This window comes from Myotis lucifugus, unplaced genomic scaffold, assembly GCF_000147115.1.
Source record: "Myotis lucifugus unplaced genomic scaffold, Myoluc2.0 scaffold_44, whole genome shotgun sequence".
NCBI classification, from domain to species: Eukaryota; Metazoa; Chordata; class Mammalia; order Chiroptera; family Vespertilionidae; genus Myotis; species Myotis lucifugus.
Window position 1 is genome coordinate 5,772,588 of NW_005871092.1, and position 22,675 is coordinate 5,795,262.

The window sequence follows — 22,675 nt, forward strand, 5'->3', positions numbered from 1 at the left end:
GAGAGGTCCGGGATTGTGAGAGGGCGCAGGCCAGGCCGAGGGACCCCACCGGTGCACAAATCCGTGCACCGGGCCTCTAGTATTTATATAATATTATAGATATTATAAACATTTATAAGCAAAAAATAAGGAAGAGAGGGAGGAGATGAAGTCTTAGGTTTCATTTGGCAAAAGCCTATGGCGGGCACCCACCTTAGAAGGAGGAGAAAGAAGCCACAGAATATGGGCTTTGAAGCCAGAAGTCTTGGATTCAAATCCTGGTCCTAACAGTAATCACCTATACACCTTCTGGCAAGCTGCCCCGAGGCTCCGTTTTCCTATTTTCAAATCAAAGAGATGCGTGTATAAAGAGCTAAGGCAGTAAGAACTAACAATAGCTACAACTATAATCTCCCTTTCTTAGCTATTCCTGCCCTCAAGAGGCTTACCCTGCAGATGGTGGGCATGTCAACACGGGACTACAACAGGGTAAGACTTGGTGTAATGGACCAAGTGAGAGGGGAAGGGAGGGGAAGTGACCAAGACTATGGTGCGGGGAGTCAAAGAGGCATCACAGAGGAGAAACACTTCAACTTAAAGGGGAGTAGGTGTTTACTGGGCAGATAACACACCCTTTTTCCCTCCTTTCCCATCATCCGTCCGTCCATCCATCCATCCATCCATCCACCCGTCTGTTCATTGTGATAATGTTTTAGGTGCTGGGGATATGGCAGCATCTGTTATGAAGTAGACATTCTAGCAATGGGTGACAGACAATATGTATGTATACAAACATATGTGATTTTTTGGGGGGCAGGGGCGAGTGCTGTGAAGAAGATAAAGCAGGGCCACAATACAGAAGATGACCCGAGAGTTGGATGGGTGGAGGCAACGTCAGGGAAGGTGATCAGGAGGCCTCCCCCAGGAATAACAGGCAGGTTGACAATGCGCCACCGAGACCTGGGGGAAGGCTGCTCCAGACAGAGGAGCAGCGAGTGCAAAGACCCTGCGATGGAAAGGGCGTACGCTTGTGGGACAGAAGGAAGGCCCGTGGGGCTGGAGCCAATGCGGGGAGAGATGCAGGTGACCAGGTTGGGGAGGAGCGGCAGGGCCTTAAACCACAGAGGGCTGTGTAAGCCCAGATAAGAGTTTTTACAGCTCTGAGGTTTAGAGTCAAAACAAAAACCCAGTCAAGCACATTTTTCCCCCTTATGCTTTATAAAACACAAAGGAAGACTGAAAATCTACACCCTCCCCCCAGTGGCTAGGCTCTACACTTTGTTATGTAAGAACCAACACCTTCTTTAATCTGTTGCCAGAACCAGATACACGTTGCATCCTAAACAAGCTGCCAAAACAAAGCCGAAAGCTGGACTTAAACTTTGTCAGGGGACGTTCTAAACTTGGCAAAACCCAGGTCTCCATCTTTTCAAGTATGTTTGTTTGGACAAGGTACACGGATATAAGCACGGATGCAAGGAGCCAGCTGCAGGGAACTCAGACGAGCTAACACAATTCTTATTTAGCAACAAGGAAAGATGAAAGCAGTCTCAAGTGTAAGCAAACATGCCTGATTCATCTAATGTTTACAAGCAAAAAAGACCTCGATATGAACAAGCAATGCCCAGGAGGACTCAGGCATGTATTTGCCAAAAAACATTCTGGGCTTGGTGAACGAGAAGAGCGGTGGCGTTTGGGTCCCCTTTATTAGGGGTCCCCTTTCCCCCCAGGGCCACACCTTAAGCCTCTGCAGCTTGGGGCGCTGGTGAGACTCATTCTTGCTCCTCTAGACTCATACCAGGGGTTCTGCTTGGGAAACGGAGCTGGGGTCAGTCTGTGAACTTCAGCATTAAGATGATCTTTGGCTTCTTTCTCTCACTACTGTGCTTTCCTTCTGCATGTTCCTCACCTGGACACCCATGTCCTCACACCTGGTTCAGGCACCATGGATCATTTGAAGCAGCAGCATTCTCATTCCTCAGTAAGACGCTCCCAGTCCCCTAAGACTAACTACATCCTTAAAGTTAACAGTGTCTATTTTTTCTCTGTGCTCTAAGAGTTCTTTCTTTTGACTGGATAATTTTCTTAAACACAAAGAGGTTGGGAATGCTCTGCCTCTGGGTGAAATCCCAGGGTTGGACCCACGAGGCTGCCTTGGCCTGTGGGGCCCTGAGTAACAGCATAACAGCGGGATTTTAATTTCTGGGCCTCAGGAAGAAAAATGTATAAAGCTCTTCCTCTCCAAATTCTCCAAACCGCAGACACCCTTTCCCTGCATCCTTAAAAGATCCCTTTGGTAGCCCCTCAGCATTAAAAGCTGGTGGGGTGGGGATTGGATTTCTCCTTTTGAAAAAACAAAACAATAATAATAGGCAGAACAGCCTCTGTGGACAGGACACAGGCTGCAGACACGTGAGCTTCTTGCAGACCAAGCTCCGAGGTGGTCTTTCTATGGGAACCACTGCCGTTCAATTGTTTATTAACTACTGAGCAACCAACATGGGCAGGTGCTGTGCCACATCCTGGGGATAAAACAGACCTAAAATACCAGCCTTCTCTGCACTCATGGGTCTTGGGTCTCCTGAATGGGGAGGCGGGGGGGGGGGGGGGAGTTTTATGATTAGGAAATGCGTCTAAGAGACACATGGTATATGATGCCTTGGTACCTCCACGTAGAGGCAAAAGGAAGGTTTGCTTCCCAAAAGCAGAAAACACAACTTTGATAACACCGTAGGCCAGTCCGACCCTATCACCAAGAACGGACTCCAACAAGTAGAGGCATTTCCCAAAATGTTCGGCCAATGCCAAGTGCCACCCCCTGTCCCAACCGGGCTTGGGAAGAACCCCCTAGAGCAGCGGTCGCCAACCGGTGGTCCGCGGACCACTGGTGGTCCATGAGGTCCAAAAGGTTGGCAACTGCTGCCCTAGAGAGTGGCCTGTCTCCTCCTGTTTGGGTGGCAGCTCCTGAAAGGCACGGCGCTCAGTACAACATGCCCCGTCCTTGGAGAAACACCATGAAAACGTAATACAGGTAACGTGTTGGTGAGAACTATTTTATGAGGCTGTGACTGTATACGTAAAGCTATCATTGGCACGTGGGGCCACCAAAAGAAAGGAAACTAAGCAAAACTGGCTGTTCCCGATGTTTTGTACCAGTATTTGTCTGCTACAACTTTATTCGTTTTGTAAGCTGTTAACCTCTGAGAGCAACGTAGCAGCAGCATATACTAAAGATGTAAGAAAATTTTTAAGTGGAAAAAATTCCAACCATTTGACTTTACTGTCATCTGTGAGTTGGAGAAAGGCTGTGACTATTCTATTTCATTGACAAAATGAGACCCAATTCCTAGACACTCAGAAAGTTGGAGACGCACTGGTAGAGTGGGGGATGGAAAAAAGAAATGAAAGCACTCAGCTGCAGGTTCCAGGAGAAAAAATCAAACAGGTGTGTGTGCCCACCTGTACTCAAAGCCCACATATCAAGAAACCTGTATTTGCAGACTTGATAAGTGATGGGGTATTATTTGCTTTATAAAATGGGCTATTAAGTGAGCTGTGTGTTTTTTAAATAGTACATTCCTGGGATGCACTTAAGATAGAATTCAACGTAGAGAAAGAAGTCTGATTACTATGCAACCAAGGCACCGGATCAAATCAGGCCTGTAAAGGACCCTGAGGGGAGAGGCTGAGCAGAGTGCAGATCCAGAACAGCGTTGAACTGCTCCCCGCCCAGCCCGATGTCATTTCAAACCAAAACAAAACAAAACAAAAACCAAATGGTCAAGGCAACATGTGTCCTATCTGGGTTCTTTGACACAGCCACTCTCCCTGGGGTCCAGCTCCAGCTCCCAGCCCTCTCTTCCTCCTCCACAGCAGGAGGCCTCAAAAGTGGGTTTTTTAGAGCAGTGGTTCTGAACCTGGGTGGAGGGGTGGGGTGGATTTGCCCCACAGGGAACAATTGGCAAGCCTGGGGAGGGAGTGTAGTCCACAAAGAAACAGCCCATCCAAATGTCAATGGTGCCAAGAATCCATTGAGGAGGCAAGATCCTGATCGTCCCTCTAGGAAGTTGGGGTGCAAGTACTGAGTATTGGGGACTGTTCTGTTCTTTTTTTATATATAAAGTTGATTTTTTAATTTTTAATATATATTTTTTATTGATTTCAGAGCAGAAGGGAGAGGGAGAGAGAGATAGAAACATCCATGATGAGAGAGAATCATTGATCAGCTGCCTCCTGCAAGTCCCCCATTGGGGATCGAGCCCACAACCCAGGAATGTGCCCTTGACCAGAATCGAACCTGGGACCTTTCAGTTCGCAGGCATACGCTCTATCCACTGAGCCAAACCAGCTAGGGCTGTTCGGTCCTTTTACATGAGCTACTATTTAGTTGGAGGGGAAAACCCGCAGATCTCGGTTGTCATGATATGCTATTCCTTGAACCAGCTGGTGCAAGGGTTAAAGTCACTGACACATGAAAATGCCCGAGAGACCCACTTGAAAACATTGGGTGGAAACATGCATTCAAAGTGCCATAAAGAGCCGCTAGGCAAGGCCGCACACTTAGTCTTCAAAAGCCTTCTTGAGAGTAATTTATACCAATGAGCCATGGCAAATTCACCTATTCTGTAAGTCCATCTTGATTCAACAAGCCTTTTGATCCACTCTAGAATAGCAACAATTGTATTGTAATTAGTTATTTTCGCTGGCTTGTTGGAACCTGTTGGGGTAATCTAAATAACTTCACATCCTCTTAACATTCCTCAGGAGGCTGCCTGGGAGAAACCAGGCTCCATTGTCTTCCAAATCCCCAGGCCCCTTAGGTGAGAGATGAAGAGCCCAAGGCGGCTACACTCCTGCTGGGTTTTGGTTACTCACTTTCCTTTTTTTAAACTTTCCCAAACCATAAATCTATTTCTTTCACAGTTGAGATGATTTTTTCTTGGCTCCTTCCTTCTTCAGTGCTAGCACAGCACACCTTAAAACTTTTTTTTTCTAAAAAAATAAACTTTATAGTGTGGTTTGATTAATAGCTAGGTTTTTAGAAAAAACAGAAACGACTTTTAAAGGCAAGGATCTCTAGATTTCTCTCATTTCCTGCCCAAAGAGGCAACCATCAGCCTCTTTCAACCTGTAGCTGTAAAATATGAATAGCACCCAAACGTTTTGCTTCCTCATCTTCATTCATGGGAACTTCTTAAAGAAAAAAATCCCACACATTTATAGTGACAGAGAAACATACGCACTTCCTCATGCCACCTTTACCACCAAACCCCCTAAAAAATGACTCTAAAGTCCTTTCACTTCAAATATAAATTCCACTGAGACCTACGGACAAAACAAAGCAGATCTTGAAGCCATCCCCTCCTTTCAGTCTCGGGGCTGCAGCCTGAGAAAACAGGCATTGTTTAAAAAGTCTCCAAACTCACTCTCAAACAGCCCGCCTTTCCCGCTCTCTCCCCGAGTCCCGCATCAATGAAAAGAAGCTGCATCGTTCACTTTTGTGCCGTAAGAAAAACGGGAAGTTTAAGTGAACAGCATCCCAGGCCCGTGCAAGAGGCTCCTGTGGCCAGCACCGGGCCGACCACATCTGGAGGACCCAGGGGTCTCGGGATTCGCCCAGGAGGCCGGGAATCTCACGTCTTCCCTGCAGAGCAAGGCGCCTCGTGCAAGGCCAGCTTTACCTGATGCCAGGGCTCCTGCGACTTCTGCTCCTTGGCTGCGCTGAGCAGGGAACTCCTTAGGGCTTCACCCCCAAATCACGCCCGGCCGACTGGGGCTCCCCGCCCGCCTGGGTTACAGGAGGCCCCTCCGGACGTCCTCTCCGCAGAGACACACCAGGAAAAGGAGCAGAGAGGGCAGGCGCCTCCGCCTCCTCTCCTCCCCGCGCTCACACACTAGTGCAGCACACCAGCCACCCCTGCGGGCCAGTCCATCTCGCCCCAAAGGAGGGGGGTAGGTTTCCGTGTTTACACGCAGGTGGGGAAAGTACCATTTTCACCTGCGCTCCCCAGTGTCTGCATCGCGGCTCTGACAGTCACGTCCCCCAGGCAGAGGCTCGCACTGCAACCAGAGCCTTTGGCTTTTGAAGTTTCTTTCTGGGGCTGGAGACGATGGGAAGGTGCACCGCTCAGCACGGCATCAGAGCTGGCAGCCGCCTCCAAGCCACTCACTGCCTCTGAGGCCACGTTAGGAGCTCCGGATGGAAGTGCAATGAAAAGGGGTGCACCGCGGTTTGTGTTGGTTTTTCTGCATTTTCCTACTCAGACATTTTTTTAAAATATTTTTTTATTGATTTCAGAGAGGAAGGGAGAGGGAGGGAGAGATGGAAACATCAATGATGAGAGAGAATCATTGATCAGCTGCCTCCTGCATGCAACCCGGGTACGTGTCCTGGCCAGGAATCGAACCGTGACCCGGCCTGGTTCATAGGTCGAAGCTCAACCACTGAGCCACACCAGCTGGGCTGTTCAGACATTTTTGAGGGAAATGTGACCCCAGGAAGACTGTGTATCAAGCTTCCATGATTCCTATCGTTGGTACACTTTGTATTTTGCTCTTTTATTGCAGCAAAAAAGGTATTTGATAGCCACATTCCAGACACTTGGCCACACCTATCACCTCATTGTCAACTAGACCATCTCGCAGAAATCCCAGATGAAACAGCGGCCAACGGCGAAGTCACAGGCTCTTCACGTAGTGAACAGAGAGGAGCCGAAACCCCCCACCCTGACAGCACAGAACTGTCCCAGGCTCCCCTTTCTGAGGACTAGGGCGAGATTCTGTGCAAACATGCTGCAAATTTTAAGGAAACTAAAGTGATTTAGGGAAGTTTTTATGGAGATTATTTGCCCATAAAGATCAACTAATAAAAAGACCGTGTGTGTGTGTGTGTGTGTGTGTGTGTGTAATCTTTCCAAACTGGTTTGGAAGCAATCCCAAACATCGCTGAAGAGATGTTAAGGTTTTTAACAGCAAAGCTTGGCTTCTCAAATGAAGAGGAAGCAACTGGGTTGCACATGAGGATAACGACAGGGGGAAGCTAAATTTCTAGTGCATCTCTCTTCCGAGGAGTCAGAAGCCTCCACGCATGGGCCTTTGCCACACACTTCCAAGGCCAGATTCTCCAAGTGTCATCTGTAAGCTCGGCCCAGTTCCCACCCAGCACTAGGATCACCCAGAGTAGGGCGCCAAGCTAAAGGCAGATTCTGCTCAGCTGGTATGGCCGAGTGGGTAGAGCATTGGCCTGCAGACCAAAGGGTCCTAGGTTCAATTCAAATCAAGGGCACATAACTCAGTCTCAGGCTCTTCTCCAGCCGGGGCCCTGGTCAGGGTGCATGCAGGCGGCAACCAATTAATGTGTTTCTCTCACATCAATGTTTCTCTCTGTCTCTCCCTCTCTCTTCCACTCCCTCTAAAAAAATCAATGGAAAAATATCCTCGGGTGAGGATTTTTAAAATGCAGATTCCCAGGCCTGGCTGGACCCCTGACTCCTAATCTCTGGGCGAAGCCTAGGCATCCATCCTTTAAACAAGATATCCACAGGATGCTCAGGCACAGTGGCTCGAGGACCCCAGCCTTGCACGGTGAAACCCAGGCAGCTGGGACTGTGCCATCTACCTCCGCAATCCCCGAACTCTGCCCCCTGTTGGGGACATTAGCAGGCAGCCTACTACTTGTCAGAAGGCAGAGGAGTCCCTCCTTACAAAGGGAAAAGGGACAGTCAGTGGGGCTCCCAGTCTCCCGGCTAGAATCGAGCTCACTGCCCCCCTGGACTCCATCCTCTCTCTTCTCTCCGATATTTGCAACATCAGCTCCTCTTTCAGATTTTATTTATTTAACCATCTCTATGTCTGCCGGGCTGGGGAGAAAGAAGATGGTTCATGAGCAAATTTACCAAGCAAACCCCCAAATTTGCGAGTTTCTCAATAAAACAGGCCCCAAATCACTACCCAGCCCTTGGTGGGCATTAATGAGCGCCCTTTCCTGTCCTTCAGACTGTCCATTTACATGGACGTGACTTGGGGAGAGAAAGTGAAGAGTAAAGAATCAAAGGATGGGCACAGGTTTCTGTCTGAGGTGACGGACATGTTCTAAAGTTGGGGTGTGATGATGTGGCACCGCTGCGTAAATATACTGAAGACCACTGAACCGCACACTTAACCCGGGCGAATTGCCAGCTATGTAACCAGAGGTGTCACTAATCACAGGGGTAGCTGGTTAAAGTCTGTGCCTACAGGACTCAGTGCTACATGAAGGAGCTGACATAGGCGTTTTACAGGCCGCACAAGCTAAGAGACCTTTCACTGTCATCTTAAATACTAACGTCCCAGCCCGGCTGGCGTGGCTCAGTGGTTGAGTGTCAACCTATGAACCAAGAGGTCACGGTTCGATTCCCGGTCAGGGCACATGCCCAGGTTGCAGGCTTGATCCCCAGCAGGGGGCGTGCAGGAGGCAGCCGATCAATGATTCTCTCTCATCATTGATGTTTCTATCTCTCTCTCACTCACCCTTCCTCTCTGAAATCAATAAAAATATATTTTAAATAAATACTAACGGCCCATCTGGGCATGACACGGAATAATTAAAGAGAACAGCACGAATCCTCCAGGAGTTCAAACTGACCCCGAGGCTGCTCGGGTGGATGCGTAAGGTGGGCACGGACAGCAGGAGAAAGCTTGTGGCGCTTACGTCCCACGTGAGTGAGAGGAACAGGTATTCAGTCGGGTGGTGAGAATTTATGCCCAAAGAGTACGTGGAATCTTTCATAATTCTGGCTCAAGGCCATGGCAAAAACTCATTGTGGGAAAAAGATCACTCATGAACACATCTGTATTTAGCAGCTGCTAAGTGCCTGGTAAAAAGTAACAGGAAATTCTTGCTGAAACAATGGTAGACTGAATTCATGGGCATAAGTGCACGTGACTGTCTAAAGTTACGTGGTGTACGTGGTGAAATTTTCAAACCAAAGCATCGACACGATGAGTAGCATGGGTGTTAACTTGTGCACCTGAAATAATCACGTATAACTAGCCCGACTCCTGCATTCAGACAGGAAGTTCAAAATACTGTGCTTTTTAAATATGTATATTTGTATTGATTTCAGAGAGGAAGGGAGGGGGAGTTAATAGGAACATCAATGATGAGAGAGTCATTGATCGGCTGCTTCCTGCAGGCCCCACACCAGGGACTGAGCCCGCAATCCAGGCATATGCCCTGACTGGGAATCGAACCATGACCTCCCAGCTCAGAGGTGGACATTCAACCACTGAGCCATGCCGACCGGGCAAAATATTGGGGTTTTACAAAATCTGTTTCTTCATTTATTAATGAAGGAAATGAAAAACATTTCTTGATGCCCTGTATGTCAGGCACTATCTCAGACAACTCACCTATCTCATGCAAGCCTTCAAAAGGTATTATTATCCACATTTCACAGGGGAGGGTGCTGAGAGTTTAAACAGCCTACTCGTCCTTACTCAGCTCCAAGCGTAGCTACTGGAATCAAATCCCGGTGAGCCTGGCTATATCCAATTTTTCCTACTAACTGCTCCTCGCTCCCTCCCACCTCACCTAAGGCCTCTCCAGGCTCCAAAATTCCAGATTCTATCTGTTTCCAAGATGCCTGCAGCTTTGAGTTTTGCTGACGGGCCATGGAGATGGTGTACAAACAGTTTTCATTTGTAAGTGGCCTTATGGGGTTGGAATCTCTGCCCCAGTTCATTTCCGCGGCACTGGATGGGCACCAGCCTCAACCGCCCCTCCTCCTGACTAGCTGGCAAGTCTAAGCAGGCCCATCTGCCGGAACTGGCATCAGAACATCCCCCCGAGGCGGGAAGCCTCGAGGTCCAGGAAGCAAGCACACTCAGGTGGAAAACCAGAGAGCAGCAAGCCTGTTCGGCGGGGGACAGCATCGCGGCCTGTGACCAGGGGGCCCACCGCTCCGTGTCCCCTGGGGCAGCTCCTGGGCCTCGGGGACGGTTTCACCTCCGAAATGTCCCCAGTGAAGTGGAAAGAGGCACGAAGTCCTCCGAGCACAGCGAGAATGGGAGCCCGTGGTTCGTCTTCTTCACGCACGTGGGTTAGTATCCTGGCACTGCATGTACGTGCTATGCACAGAACGCGGGAGGCGCTGTCATCAGCCTGTCTTTTGCAAATCACACCTTCGATGGTGACAGAAAGATTAGATGTCACGTGCGTGTCACGGGATAACCCACGCTTCTTCTCACGAGGTCAGACAGGTCGGCCCAGAACAAGACCTGCTCTCTGCCTGTGGCTGTCCCAGCACCGCGGGCTTCAAACACCTTCAGCACAAGGAAGGCAGGGGACTGGGCCTCCCATTTGTAGCCTGAGCTAGGTTCACGGGACATCAGCAGCATCTGTCCCCCGGCTTTAGGAAAGAGTAAAACCAAGCCACCTTCAGAGAATCCAGGAAGAGGATTTGGTGGGATCGTGTTGTGATTCTATTTCCTACTGGCCAGGAGTCCAGCAGGAGGGGGCGAAAGAGAGTCTAAATCCAGCCCTTTCATCCATGTTTCCCAGTTAACAGATAAAGGCTGGCCCTGACCTTCTGAGGGATGAATGGAAAGGCATTCACTGGGCAGGAGGATCTGCCACGGCCTACGCTGGAGGGCCTGTCCCTTACGCTGTGTGGTACACAAGTCGTTACTGACATCACCACATGCTCCTCCCCGGAGAGCACATGGGGCACAGTAAACACCACGTCACGAGACATGTGCTGCCAGCCTTTTGGGAAAGACAGGAGGACTGATTTCCTGGGTGTGGTGACTTGAGGAAGAAGGGGGAGGAGAAGCCATGAGACCCGAGCAAGCAGAGCAGAACACCGCCCTGCCCCCCCCCCCCTCCCCCCACTCTGGCCTCCGGGTCAGAATGCAGACACCATGGCTTCCCTTTGTCTCTGAGAGAAGCGCTCACCCAGAAAGGCAGGTGCCCGCTCAGCGAGGCTCCTTCTGCGGAGGGGGCCGAGCTGCCCGGGGAGCCCGTGGCTGAGAACATTTGTCTAGAACTCTAGAAGGAATCCGTGCAGAGCTGCATAAACAGAGTTCCCGAGGGATGTGAATTGTGCAAGAGACAGAGAGACTAAGAGTAGTCGTCAGCTGAGGGAACAGCCAAGAGTGAGGGAGAGGACTCGGGCAGCCATGTCCCTTAACCCTCAAGATTTCTGTTTCCAGTTTGACATTTGCTTTCCCCCTCGCCCCCCCTCCTGTGCTGCCTTCATTTTGGAATGATTGTGTTGCTGTTCTTCTTTCGTCACGAGGTTGGCAGATAGCAATCTATGCCCCAGAAAGGAAGATTCCCGGAGTCAGAGACCCCCTAGCACCACCCACCAAAGACGGAAGGAAATGCACATCAAAGAGATTCTCTCTGACATCCACTGAGATCTGTGAACTTAGTCTGAAGTGTCAGGAGCTTCCTGTGCCATCAGGCTGCTAAAGCAGAGGGTGGGGAGGGGGAGGGGCGGAGAGAGGAGGAAGGCTGCTTCAGAGCGGAGCTTAGAGGTGGAGATGGAGACAGGAGGTCCAGTGGCAAACCCCAGGATCTCCCACTCATTTGCTTCTGAACTTCTTCATTAGGAGGCAGGCTGTAAGCAGCACCAGAACACTCCTGCATCGATAAGTTAGTTAGCATAAGCCTTGGAAATGTGCCATTTAGAGTAAGATCTCTCTAAAAAGAGAATCTTGTAAAAAACAAGACTGAGAGCAAGCTCGTGACAGATAAACCTTCAGCTCAAACGGATGCTCTATGCCGGGTGCTACGTACCATTTCCAGAAAATTGCCCCCCAACTCCAGGTGACCACTGACCTGCTTCCTGGCCCCATGGATTTACTTATTCTGGGTATTTCCTCTAAATGGGAACATACGGTATGAGGCCTTTCGTGACGGCTTCCCCACTTAGCAGGTTTTCAAGTCATTATGTTGTGACCTGTGCGGAATTCTTTCTTTCTAGTGTGTCACCGTCTGTATAGATACATTTATGGACACTCATCCATGGACACTTGGGTTGTTCCCATCTGGCTGCTGCAAACAGCGCTGTGAACATGGGTGCACATGGATTTGAGTCCTCCCATCCATTCTTCATACAAAAATCTGATCCAATCACATGACGTGCCAGCCGCAATCACTTCGAACTCCTGAATGTGACCCTCGACCCCTCCACTCCGGCCCCTCCCACTCGTCAGCATCATCTCACACCTGCACACCTGCCCAACTGGCCTTTTGCTTCTTGCCTGTGCTGTGCTTTTCGTCTTCCCCTCTGAGCCTCCCCAGAGGCGGTTCCCTCTTCCTGGAACACCCTTCCCCTGGGTGAGAGGCAGCTTATGTCCCAGATCCAATTCGCTGCACTAGCTCCCAGCACAGAGCCAACGCTGGCCCCTCTTATTTTATGGACAGAGAGGCACCCCAGAGCTCGCTGTGGGATGAGGAGGACCACGCTGGCCCTGGCTGGGAAATCCGGCAGAACCTGCCCAGAGACAACGCGGGGGCCTCTCGGACTGACATCCTGTGTCTCTGAACCACGCCCTGCTGGGAGCTTGAGTATGTGGATTCAGGGCCCTGGTGCCTGCCCAAGCGATGTGATGTGACAAGCCGCAGGACCAGTCGGTCGCCTTCCCAGCTGCTCGGCACACATGCTCCACCCTGCACTGCGGGCCGGCTATGAGGCAATCTTTGCTTTTCCCGTCACAACTGGTCAACACCCACAGGCCTGTGCGAAGTGAGGTGGTTCCACAGACTCCAGGGGAGCGCGGCCAGCCCAGAGGCAGAGGCTGGCGGCCGCTGAGACAGCAGGAAGTGAGCTCAGGTGCGAGTCAGTCACACCTGAACCCACAGGCTTCAGCTCCGCCTGGGCCTCAGGGCTCTGGGCCACACAGGATGTGGACTTCTCAGGGCGGGGAGTCACCTTCCATCCACCCTTCCTTTTCTCAGCTTCAGTTCTGAGCCTCTGCTCCCTGAGTGTGTGCACACTCATATGCACACATGTACCGCAAGAGCACGCACGTCATGCACACTCCCAGGTGTACGTGCACGTGACATTCCCACACATGCACATGCAAAAGCACACACGTCTATACACCTATACATGTGTATACACATGAAGACACGTGGCTCTAACACGCTCATCTCCTCTTCTCTGACTTCTAAAAATAGTCTAATACAACCCTCCCTTCCACATAATTCCTAACAGCCCCTTGATCATTCTTTTCTTCCCTTCAAATTCTCCACCGTTCCCATGTCCACATGAACACGTAGTAGAAACTGCCTGTGAAGACAGTCAACACGTTGATCTCTAAGAGACTGGTCATCTACAACCTTCTCTCCTCCACCCGTGAGAAAAAATGGGAAAACAGACTCCCACGCGTGTCCGAGGGCCTCGGAGGGAAACGGCGCTTTGAGGGCAGCCCGCCCGTCACTCACCTCCAAGACTTTGCCTGTGATGAACTGGTGGCAGGCTTCACACTTCACCCCGAAGAGCCCCTGGTAGTCCTTTTCGCAGTACGGAGCGCCGTCCCTGCAAGAGAGAGAGTGCTCAGCGCCCGAGAGAAGGCCCAGGCAGGGAGGCCCAGAACCACGCTGCTCTGGGGCCTGGGACAGATGGTGGGAGACTGTTTCTCTCCCGCCCAGTGTTCACGTGCCTGGAGATCCCACGAGCAGAACCCATGAGACCAAGCGATTCAGAGACAGAGCTGTGGTCCCGCAGACCACACAGAAACCACGGCCACGTCACCGAGTGCTCCCCAGTGCCCATCCCTCAAGGGTCTGAGGCTCACTCACCGAGCCCTGGCATCGTTCTCGACCACCACCAGCCAGATGGGCTTCAGATGTGGCCTCAGAGCTCCCCTCTCTGGAGGCCCTGACCTGCCTCCCTACCCCACTCCTCGTGCTCACACACAGAGCCTTGGCCTCCAGGAGGCCTGCGGGGCCCAGGCCTTCTTGTCCAGCCCCCATAACCGCCATGGCTTCCTCAGTGCGCAGTGAAGGTGGCACTGCATGGCCTGTGGCTGAGTTCAAAGGCACCGTACCCTTTTATGTAATGATGTTTACTTTGAATTTATATTAGTTCACACAAACACTCCATCCATGCTTTTGTTCCGGCCCTCCGGTCCAGTTTAAGAACCCATTGTGGCCCTCGAGTCAAAAAGTTTGCCCACCCCTGGCCTAGACCCTGTGTGGGTTTTGGGGGGAAGGCTGGGGCATCTACAAATACATTCAAGAACTGGAAGGAGGACAAAGGTTTGTTAATGCCAAATTGGGGGGTGGGGGGCTAGTGAAGGTAAAATTACTGAATGCTTCATTGGTTATAACATATTAAATCGGCTTCGTTCATTGTTAAATCAGGCAATGCTTAACATCTCATTACATTTATAGGAGGCAAACTATGGCAAATGCAGAGGAATAAAATTCCTTGCACCAGCTTTACAGCCCAAAGTTCCTGTGGATCGTGGGGTGTGCATGTCTGTCATTACGTCCTGCAGGTCGGGGTGGGGCCCCCGGAGCAGGAGCGAGAGGGCCCCCCAGGCCCAGCCTCACTTACTTGCTGATGTACTCCCCGGTGAGGACCTTCGCGCAGGACTTGCATTTAAAGCACCCCAAGTGCCACTGCTTTTCCAGCGCCAGCAGCGCCTGCCCGTTCTTGATGTCCCTTCCGCAGCCGGCACAGTCTGGAAGAAAGAGCAGCCAGGTGTTACTCCCTGCAGCCAGGAGTTACTCCCTGCAGCCAGGAGTTACTCCCTGCAGCCAGGTGTTACTCCCTGCAGCCAGGAGTTACTCCCTGCAGCCAGGAGTTACTCCCTGCAGCCAGGAGTTACTCCCTGCAGCCGGGTGTTACTCCCTGCAGCCAGGTGTTACTCCCTGCAGCCGGGTGTTACTCCCTGCAGCCAGGAGTTACTCCCTGCAGCCGGGTGTTACTCCCTGCAGCCGGGTGTTACTCCCTGCAGCCAGGTGTTACTCCCTGCAGCCAGGAGTTACTCCCTGCAGCCGGGTGTTACTCCCTGCAGCCAGGAGTTACTCCCTGCAGCCAGGAGTTACTCCCTGCAGCCAGGTGTTACTCCCTGCAGCCAGGTGTTACTCCCTGCAGCCAGGTGTTACTCCCTGCAGCCGGGTGTTACTCCCTGCAGCCGGGTGTTACTCCCTGCAGCCAGGTGTTACTCCCTGCAGCCAGGTGTGCTAAATGCCCGCACACGGCCAGCTCTGAACCCGGTGTCCCCATCACACACTCAATAGATATTTGCTTAAGCACCGATTCACTCTGCGCTCGCCCTGCACAGTCTGTCTCACGGGCCCCATCCTCACGCAGCGTGGACGCTCCATGAACCACGGAGGACCCAGGGGATGATGTCCTCCATCCTGTATTTCCTCGGAGGTTATTTAAGTCCCCTCTGAGCTCCTGCTGGCCCAGAGACGACTCAATTACAGGGTCCAGGCTGTGACTTGGGGAAAGCTCTCGTGGGCCTGCAGTCATTGAGGACGTGTGGGAGCCGCAAAGCCCCCCAGGCTGCATGCCCCGCTTAGCACCATCACGTGGTTCCCAGAATGCCATGCCGCCCAGAAGTCTCACTTCTGTAAACAGGACTCTTCTGCCTTGTCAACCTAAACCGGACCCTCCACGCTTTGTCATCATCAATTAAACGGCTCTTAACTCCTCAGCTTTCAATTCCCCCGGGCAGGCTCCGTGAAGCAGATCACGGAGAGAGAGCTCCTTCATGGTGAAGAGTGTGGGCCCCGCAATGAGCCGGTTCTGTGCCCAGCTCAACGCCTTGTTGGCTAGTTCCGTGATCCGGGCTGGTTCTCCCGCTTTCTTTTTTAAAAATATATTTGTATTGATTTCAGAAAGGAAGGGAGAGGGAGAGAGAGATAGAAACATCAGTGATGAGAGAGAATCATCTGCCCTGACGGGGAATCGAACCTTGACCTCCTGGTTCATAGGTCGACACTTAACCATTTGGCCACACTGGCCGGGCTTTGCCGCTTTCTAAACCTCGGTTTGCTCAGGCGGAAGCCGGGATGTGGTGAGCGCTTTGCTCCAGCCTTCGAGGAGGATGTGTCCCGTGATGGACTCAGCACAGGGTTGGCATGCAGGAAGCGGCTCTCTAAACATTTGCTATTAGTGTCATTTCCACGATTATCCTGGTTATTAAATCATTTTCAGAGAAGTTGCGTCTTTAAAAGAACCCAGAAGAATGTAAACTGGTGCATCCTTCTTAGAAGCAACTTAAACATCTCCAGACATTTCACACCAATGTACCCAAGGAAGTGACAGAAAGCGCTGTGGGCAGGCGGGCCGAGATGTCCCCACGAGAGCAGGAACAGCACCGCGGAATAAAGCCATGTCCAGGCAAGGCCACGGGTGCACAGACAGCTAAACACCCCTCTCCTGACACATTGCGACGGCTGCTCATTTACTAAGGACACTCCTAACCACTCCACTTCCCTCCTCCCAGAAAAAGAAGACGCCCAGTCACTGCCCTGCTCCTGCTTCTTGACAACACACCCCCAGAGCTGCTCCCACTCCCAGAATCCTCCCTAAGGTTACCCAGCACAAGCCCAAATCCTAGAAAAGGCTCCAAACCCGCCCCCGGGTGTTGTCTCCCTGGCTGTAGTTTAAGTAAACCTGCTTCTCTTCCTTCCTTCCTTCCTTCCTCCCTCCCTCCCTCCCTCCCTTCCTTCCTTCCTTCCTTCCTTCCTTCCTCCCTCCCTCCCTCCCTCCCTCCCTCCCTCCCTCCCTCCCTTCCACCCTTCCTTTTTTTTTTTGACTCGGATGTGTAGAATTTCTAATGATCTCTGTTCAGTAGGTAATAATGTGCCTTTAAACCCAGCAATTTCATGTCTAAGATTTCATTCTACAAATAAATTTGCAAAAGTGTATGTGTGTGTTCCCTGAAGAATACATAGGCATTCCCCGAAGCATTTTTGTAACAATAAAACTGAAAATAGCCTAAATGGACATTAATGAGGGACCAGGAAATTAATTATAATATAGTCAATAATGGAATACTGTGCGCTGTTAAAAAGAATGAGGTAGATTTGTTGTGGGCATGGAAAGATATCCAAAATTGAATAAGTAAACGAATCAAGCTGAAGAACAGTATGCATAGCATCAGCTCATTAATAGAAAAACAGTAAAAAAAAAAAAAAAGTATGTGTATATTTGCACACATGCTTGTATATGAACAGAACAATTCTTTAAAAACACATAAGAAATCATAAAAGTCCTCAGTGATGGAGGACTTTACTTTTTACGCCACAACCTCTATGTTGTTTAATTTTTTTTCCATGAGAATGTAAAAAAAAAAGAGTAAATATTTATAAAGTTAAAAACATATCTGCTATATATTTAAATATTTCAGATTAGAATCTCTTTACATATAGCTTATTGTAACCTGCGTGTGTATCATATGGTCACAAAACATTACATATTTTTTTTAAAAGCTGGGATTTATTGTTATCCCAGCATCTCACCAAAAATCTTATAAAGGAGATCTCACATCTAGTAGTTTATTATAAAGATAAAACAGAAGACTATAATATGTATTCATAAATACCGTTTTTAAAGGTTAGGAACACAGTATGTACCTAAGATGAATGGGTAGTTTTTAACGCAAGCTGAACTCAAATGTTCCATTATTCTAATTAGATCATTCCCACTAGGTGGCAGTAAAGATTTAAAATAATAAGGAAGACTCTGGTTGATTACATTTTTTTTAAGTAGAAAATAAACTTTAGAGATGGCTTTTCAATTCTACAGCTGAAGACAGTTGGGCTGAGAGTTTGCACAGCTGTTCGAGGTCTCCCCCTGCACAGAGCTGAGGTCTAGGGAGATGGAAGATGCGGATGGTGGGAACATGGGCTCTGGAGTTAGGGAGATTGGGACACTAACCCGGTAAACCACTCTCTCTGAACTCTCACTGCTTCACCTGGGAAATGCTGACCTACTTCCTCAATTGCTAAGAGGGGAGAGACCCTGCACGGTAAAGTGCTTTGCATAACACTCAGAACTCTTGGCACAGGTTGGGCATTCAAGGTGGTTCCCCTTTTCATCGTAGGGGCAGAACTGGGGCTAAAAGCCAGGTTTCTCGACTCTAAGTCTTGCTGTCCTTACAAGCACACGAACACCCAGATGCCCCAGAGCTCTGAGCCCATCTGAGAACAACAACCTCTCTGGTCATTCTGCACCGAGGGCTGTCGGTGAACCAGGCACCATGTATACTTCACAGTCACTTAGTCCCAGTGCCTGGCAGTCTGGAAGCTTCCGGCTCACAGGTGTGCTGTGCTTCTCAGATCCTCCCGCCCTGCCGTGTCCCATGGAGGGCAGACGTCCTGCAGCTGATTTTCATAATGGTTTACAGGGAATAGTCACCGAACACTGAATGCCTAGAGCCAGGCAGCTGGGAAGGCTGGGCTGGAAGAAGAGGCTGCGATGAGCCTCTGCACCCCAACCCTTAAGACATAAATCAAGCAAGTCAGCCAAGACCACCTCCTAAGAAGGAGAATACTGGCCACTCGCTGATGCAAAGGATTGTGGTGTATTCCTCAGCCGCTGCCCGTGCGTTCCTCTCTGGACAAAACCAACCATCTTCTCCACTTAAGCCTGATGTCATGGGGGTGGGGGGAACGGGAGGAGATGCAGGGACAAGGAGATTCGTGCTGGATTGTTCACCCCTCCACGCTCGTTCCAACGAGGCTCCTTTATAAGAACAACACGTCCTGCTCTCGATCCGCATGCTTTTCAGCTGTTGAGAAAATTGTTTCCACATCCCCGAAGCAGCTGCTGATAAATATAGAAAGCGGGCGATTGGCGCGGGAATTCGGCCCAAGTCAGGAATAGGTGAGTACGGGGCAGCGTCAAGGAAACCAAACCCTGAGTCTAGCCACTCGCCAGTATCCTATCAAGGACGAATCATCACCAGATGTGAGGAAAGAAAAACCCAACCGCAGCCTTGAACACATCGTCGCTGCCAGCCTTTCATTCTCGACACCAGGAGCCAAGAGCAAAGCAGGGACTGGCTGCTCACGGCCAAGTTAAACCGGCAGCCAAGGCCGCACCTGGGTCCACGTTCCTGTCATTTTGTACATAGGGATCCTGCCAGTCTCCTGGCTCCTTTAACGTATCTTTTGTTTGTTTGTTTGTTTTGTTTTGTTTGTAGATAGGGCCATGGACACCTGGGCTGCAAAAGTATTTAAATTGAAGGACATGACAAATGGCCTCAGGAAGGAAGCTGTCAGCTGGGCGGCACTTAAGCCCGAATACCTCCGTTCTGTCTGCCCTCCTAGACTTTCCCCTTGGGGCAGAGTGAGGGCCAGAGGAATGTCTTATTCGATGAAGCTGCCCTGTGTGGAGAAGGAGGACACGGAGCTCTAGAAAAGGGGACGGTGTGGCTACCAAATTCCCATTCATCCCCCCTGCCCAGGCCCGCGTGCTCCGTCACCCCTAGTTCCAAAATGAAGGTGGAAACGGCCGTTCGGAGGAAAAGCCTCCTCCCATATCTGGATCAAAGCTACCAGAATACGGAAGGAGACTTTTCTAGTGTCTGGGAATTTGGGGCTACGGACTTAGAGCGGGAGGTGGTGATACACAGCCCATCTGCCAAGGAAGGGTGCTAGGCATGTCCCTGCCAGAAGGACCAGGATAGCAGAATCTACCTGAGGCTCTCCACCCCTATTACCTCTGCAGCCAGACATTCAAAAAGGAATAGAGGAGAGTCCGCAGGGAGCCGTCCACACCGCAGGAGTGAGGTGGGGTCCCCTCCCCGCTGCTGTTATGGGATCAGAGGACCCTGAGAGAAGAGGAGACGGGCCTCTCGCCTCCTACCAAGATGTCTACTAAGGGGGACGCTCAGGCCCCAGGGTTGTGATGGGATCCCAGAGGAGCTTGGTGTTAGGTTCTTGGGATGGGTAGACTGGGGTGTCCTGGAGTTGGAAGCCTTCAGGAACAGCAAGTCTGGAGCCTGTGGAATCTGGGCAATCTGAAAGGCAGGAAGCCTGCTGGAACGCCCCCTGCTGGCAGGCCACGGAGAAGACAGAGTGGCAGTAGTGTGGGTGTCCACTGTCTGGCTCACTGGGGATGCCTGTGCGTCCTGTGGCTGGTACCCACCCCGAGCATCCTGAATGCTGCCTGGCAGGGCTGGGGACCTCATTAGGAAGTGGCAACGAGGAGACCGGGAGGGAGCAGGGCCTGAGCTGGGAAGCGGGGAGGGGATTTGCTATAACAAGGGAGTCAGAAACTGCTTGCTGTTGCCAAGGAATCCAAAACCCACCCCCTGAAAGATGTCTCCAGAGAGTGTCAGCTAAAGAGCCTACTGACACCAGCTTTACAACACCGGTTCCCTTCTTCGCTGAAACCCCTCCCCCTGCTTGGACCCACAGGGTCCATAAGTGGCACAGGAAGGGGTAAAAGGAGAGGCTGTGCCCTCTCCTCACTGCAGGTCTCCAGTTTGGGTTGGCCCTGAGCTGGGGACAGGGTGCAGCTCTGAACCGGATGTGAGAATCAAGTTTTTAACCAGGCTGGACTTTTAAGAGCTAAAAATAACCAGAAAGCTACAGGAATCCACCTAAGATATTATTAAGGGTAGGAAACGGAGCTCTGAGAGAGGATAATACTGTAGCAACAGGAAGAAATGAGATTCTTCCTTGTTTTGACCCATGCTATACACTAATTGTGCACCAATCCTACACACTAACTGTGAGTAAAGACTTTGGAGGCAGAGACCTGGAATCAAATTCCAGCTCTGACATTGAACTAAGGGACCGTGGGCACGCGAGGCAGCCACTGGGCCTCAGTTTCTGCATCCGTAAAATGGGCTGGAGAGACGATGTGTAATCACTGAGCAGAGTGCCAGGCACATGGTAAACGCTCAGTGACTATGGCTCTCATGGTTGTAATAATCCCATAAATCTGACATTCCTCTTCCCCTTCACAAAGAACTACTGCCCGCTGCCAGCCTCTGGGAAAGGCATTTTGGTTCCACAATCACCGTCAGCATCATATGAACACTATTGTTGTTGTTACTCAGCTTACAACTTGTGAGCGGTCTTGCACTTCCGTGATCTCCGTCCACTTAGGGCTCCCGCTCAACTGAAAAGGCCGGATTACTTGCCTCTTACAGATCACAGGACACTTGAGAGCCAGAGGGACCCGAAGACCATCTGATGTAAGTGCTTCCTTTTATACTCTGGAACTAAGGCCCCGGGTGGACGCGGGCTTTGCACAGGCCATGGGTAAGCAGTGTCCCGTTAACCACACAGGGGGCAGCCCCTGTTCTCAGGTCACGTGAACCCAGGCCGCTGCAGCTCGCCAGGCTGCTCTGGGTTAAACCTCCAATCACAGGTTCACCTCCCTGGTCAGTGCCTCTTCCACTGCCGATGGGCAAAAACGGCCGCGATGGAACCTGAACATGGTTCCTTTGAGGGTAAAGACTATCTAAGCAGAGAATCATTGTGAAAATGGTGGAAATCATAAAAGGAACCAGAGAGGGACGTTTCTCTTTTAATTGATGCTGGCTGAGATACTGAGATCTTAAAAATGTCCACAGGGATTGTGAGCCAGTTTAGAGTGTTTCCTGTAAAATTTAAAAGATTAAGAATAAAACATATAATCAAGTTTCAGTATTGAAATAGTTGCCCATGTAAGTTCCAGAAAATGCAAGCTTTCCCCGAAATCCTCTTTTTATAAATAAAAAGTCTATTTGTCACCAACAAAGATGAGCACATAAGTTCATAGCCACACACGTGAACGAAAAATAAATAGAAACGAAATCACTTCAGAGTTAGGCTGGTATTAATAGAAAGTGGAATAAGGCTTTGGAGACCCTATAAAAGATTCAAGTGCTGTCCTTTTAATAGACTGTTAACTAGAGGCACTTTATGCCTGGCCAGGACTCATTCCAGGGAGCTTTAAGGAAAGCAGAAAACGAATGTAAATTCCACGGCTTGGCTAACTTGAGGTCCTGAATTTAATGACATCTTATCTTGTCATTCAACTGTTCCTCCAGGGCATGGATTTCTCATTATCTTGTGTGATAAAATGGTGACGCTAGAAGGCTAGAGAAAGCTGCTCTGTCCAAAAGCCAGAGAAAGAAGGGACCCAGAGAAGCAGGACCTGGACGCGGGTCAGACTCTGCTAGGTTGACAAGCTGCCTTCAACACAGCCTTCAACACATGTCAGATCAGCCTCTGACACGGATTCCTTCATGGCGAGCACTGTTTGGGGCACAGAGTGGCTGCCCACTTTCCACAGGACAGATCTTCCTATTTGGCTGGGTTTCCATTGCTCCCTGGGGTCTAGAGGTCTGTTGCCACCTGTCCTCACGCCTGAACTGACTGCGTGCACCTATGTTACCAGCCTGGCCTTTGTTGTAGGCCCTTCAGTTTGCAACCCATGGATTAAAAAAAATCCTTGTTATGTTTTATAAGAGTTGGCTTAGAGTTTTAAGATCTTTAAGGTATAAAGGATCTGGGTATTTAAAAACCTTTCCTTGACCAAAAAGACCACATCAGTTAGTAGTGATAAGAACATCGATCTAACAAGGGGATATTGTTGAAGGTTGTTTTCTTTCATCTTCATCTGGGCCCTTCAATATTGTCAGGTTCCAAACCAGACATGTATGAGCTGACAAATATGGACTGGCCACAGTCCATTTTTTAAAAGTTTTAAATTTATATATATTTAGAGAGAGAGAGGAAGGG

At 50.2% G+C, this 22,675-nt stretch overlaps 1 protein-coding gene and 1 long non-coding RNA gene across 25 annotated transcripts in view; one reads left to right on the plus strand and one right to left on the minus strand.

The window, feature by feature from the left end:
- ABLIM1 (actin binding LIM protein 1) overlaps positions 1–22,675 on the minus strand; it is a 245,521-nt gene that overhangs the window by 69,915 nt on the left and 152,931 nt on the right. For all 24 annotated transcript variants that reach the window (XR_002829088.1, XR_002829089.1, XM_014455312.2 and 21 more), the window contains 2 exons: positions 14,529–14,655; positions 13,412–13,505 (listed from right to left, as the gene is read on the minus strand). Coding sequence is in view for 22 of the 24 variants with exons in the window: in XM_014455312.2 (XP_014310798.1) it covers positions 13,412–13,505; positions 14,529–14,655 (221 nt within the window). In the remaining 2 variants the exon portion in view is untranslated. The remainder of the gene's footprint in view (positions 1–13,411; positions 13,506–14,528; positions 14,656–22,675) is intronic.
- On the plus strand, positions 5,736–6,866 carry LOC106697051. The gene is made up of 2 exons (XR_001348074.2): positions 5,736–6,209; positions 6,547–6,866. It is a non-coding gene; the product is annotated as an uncharacterized LOC106697051 (long non-coding RNA).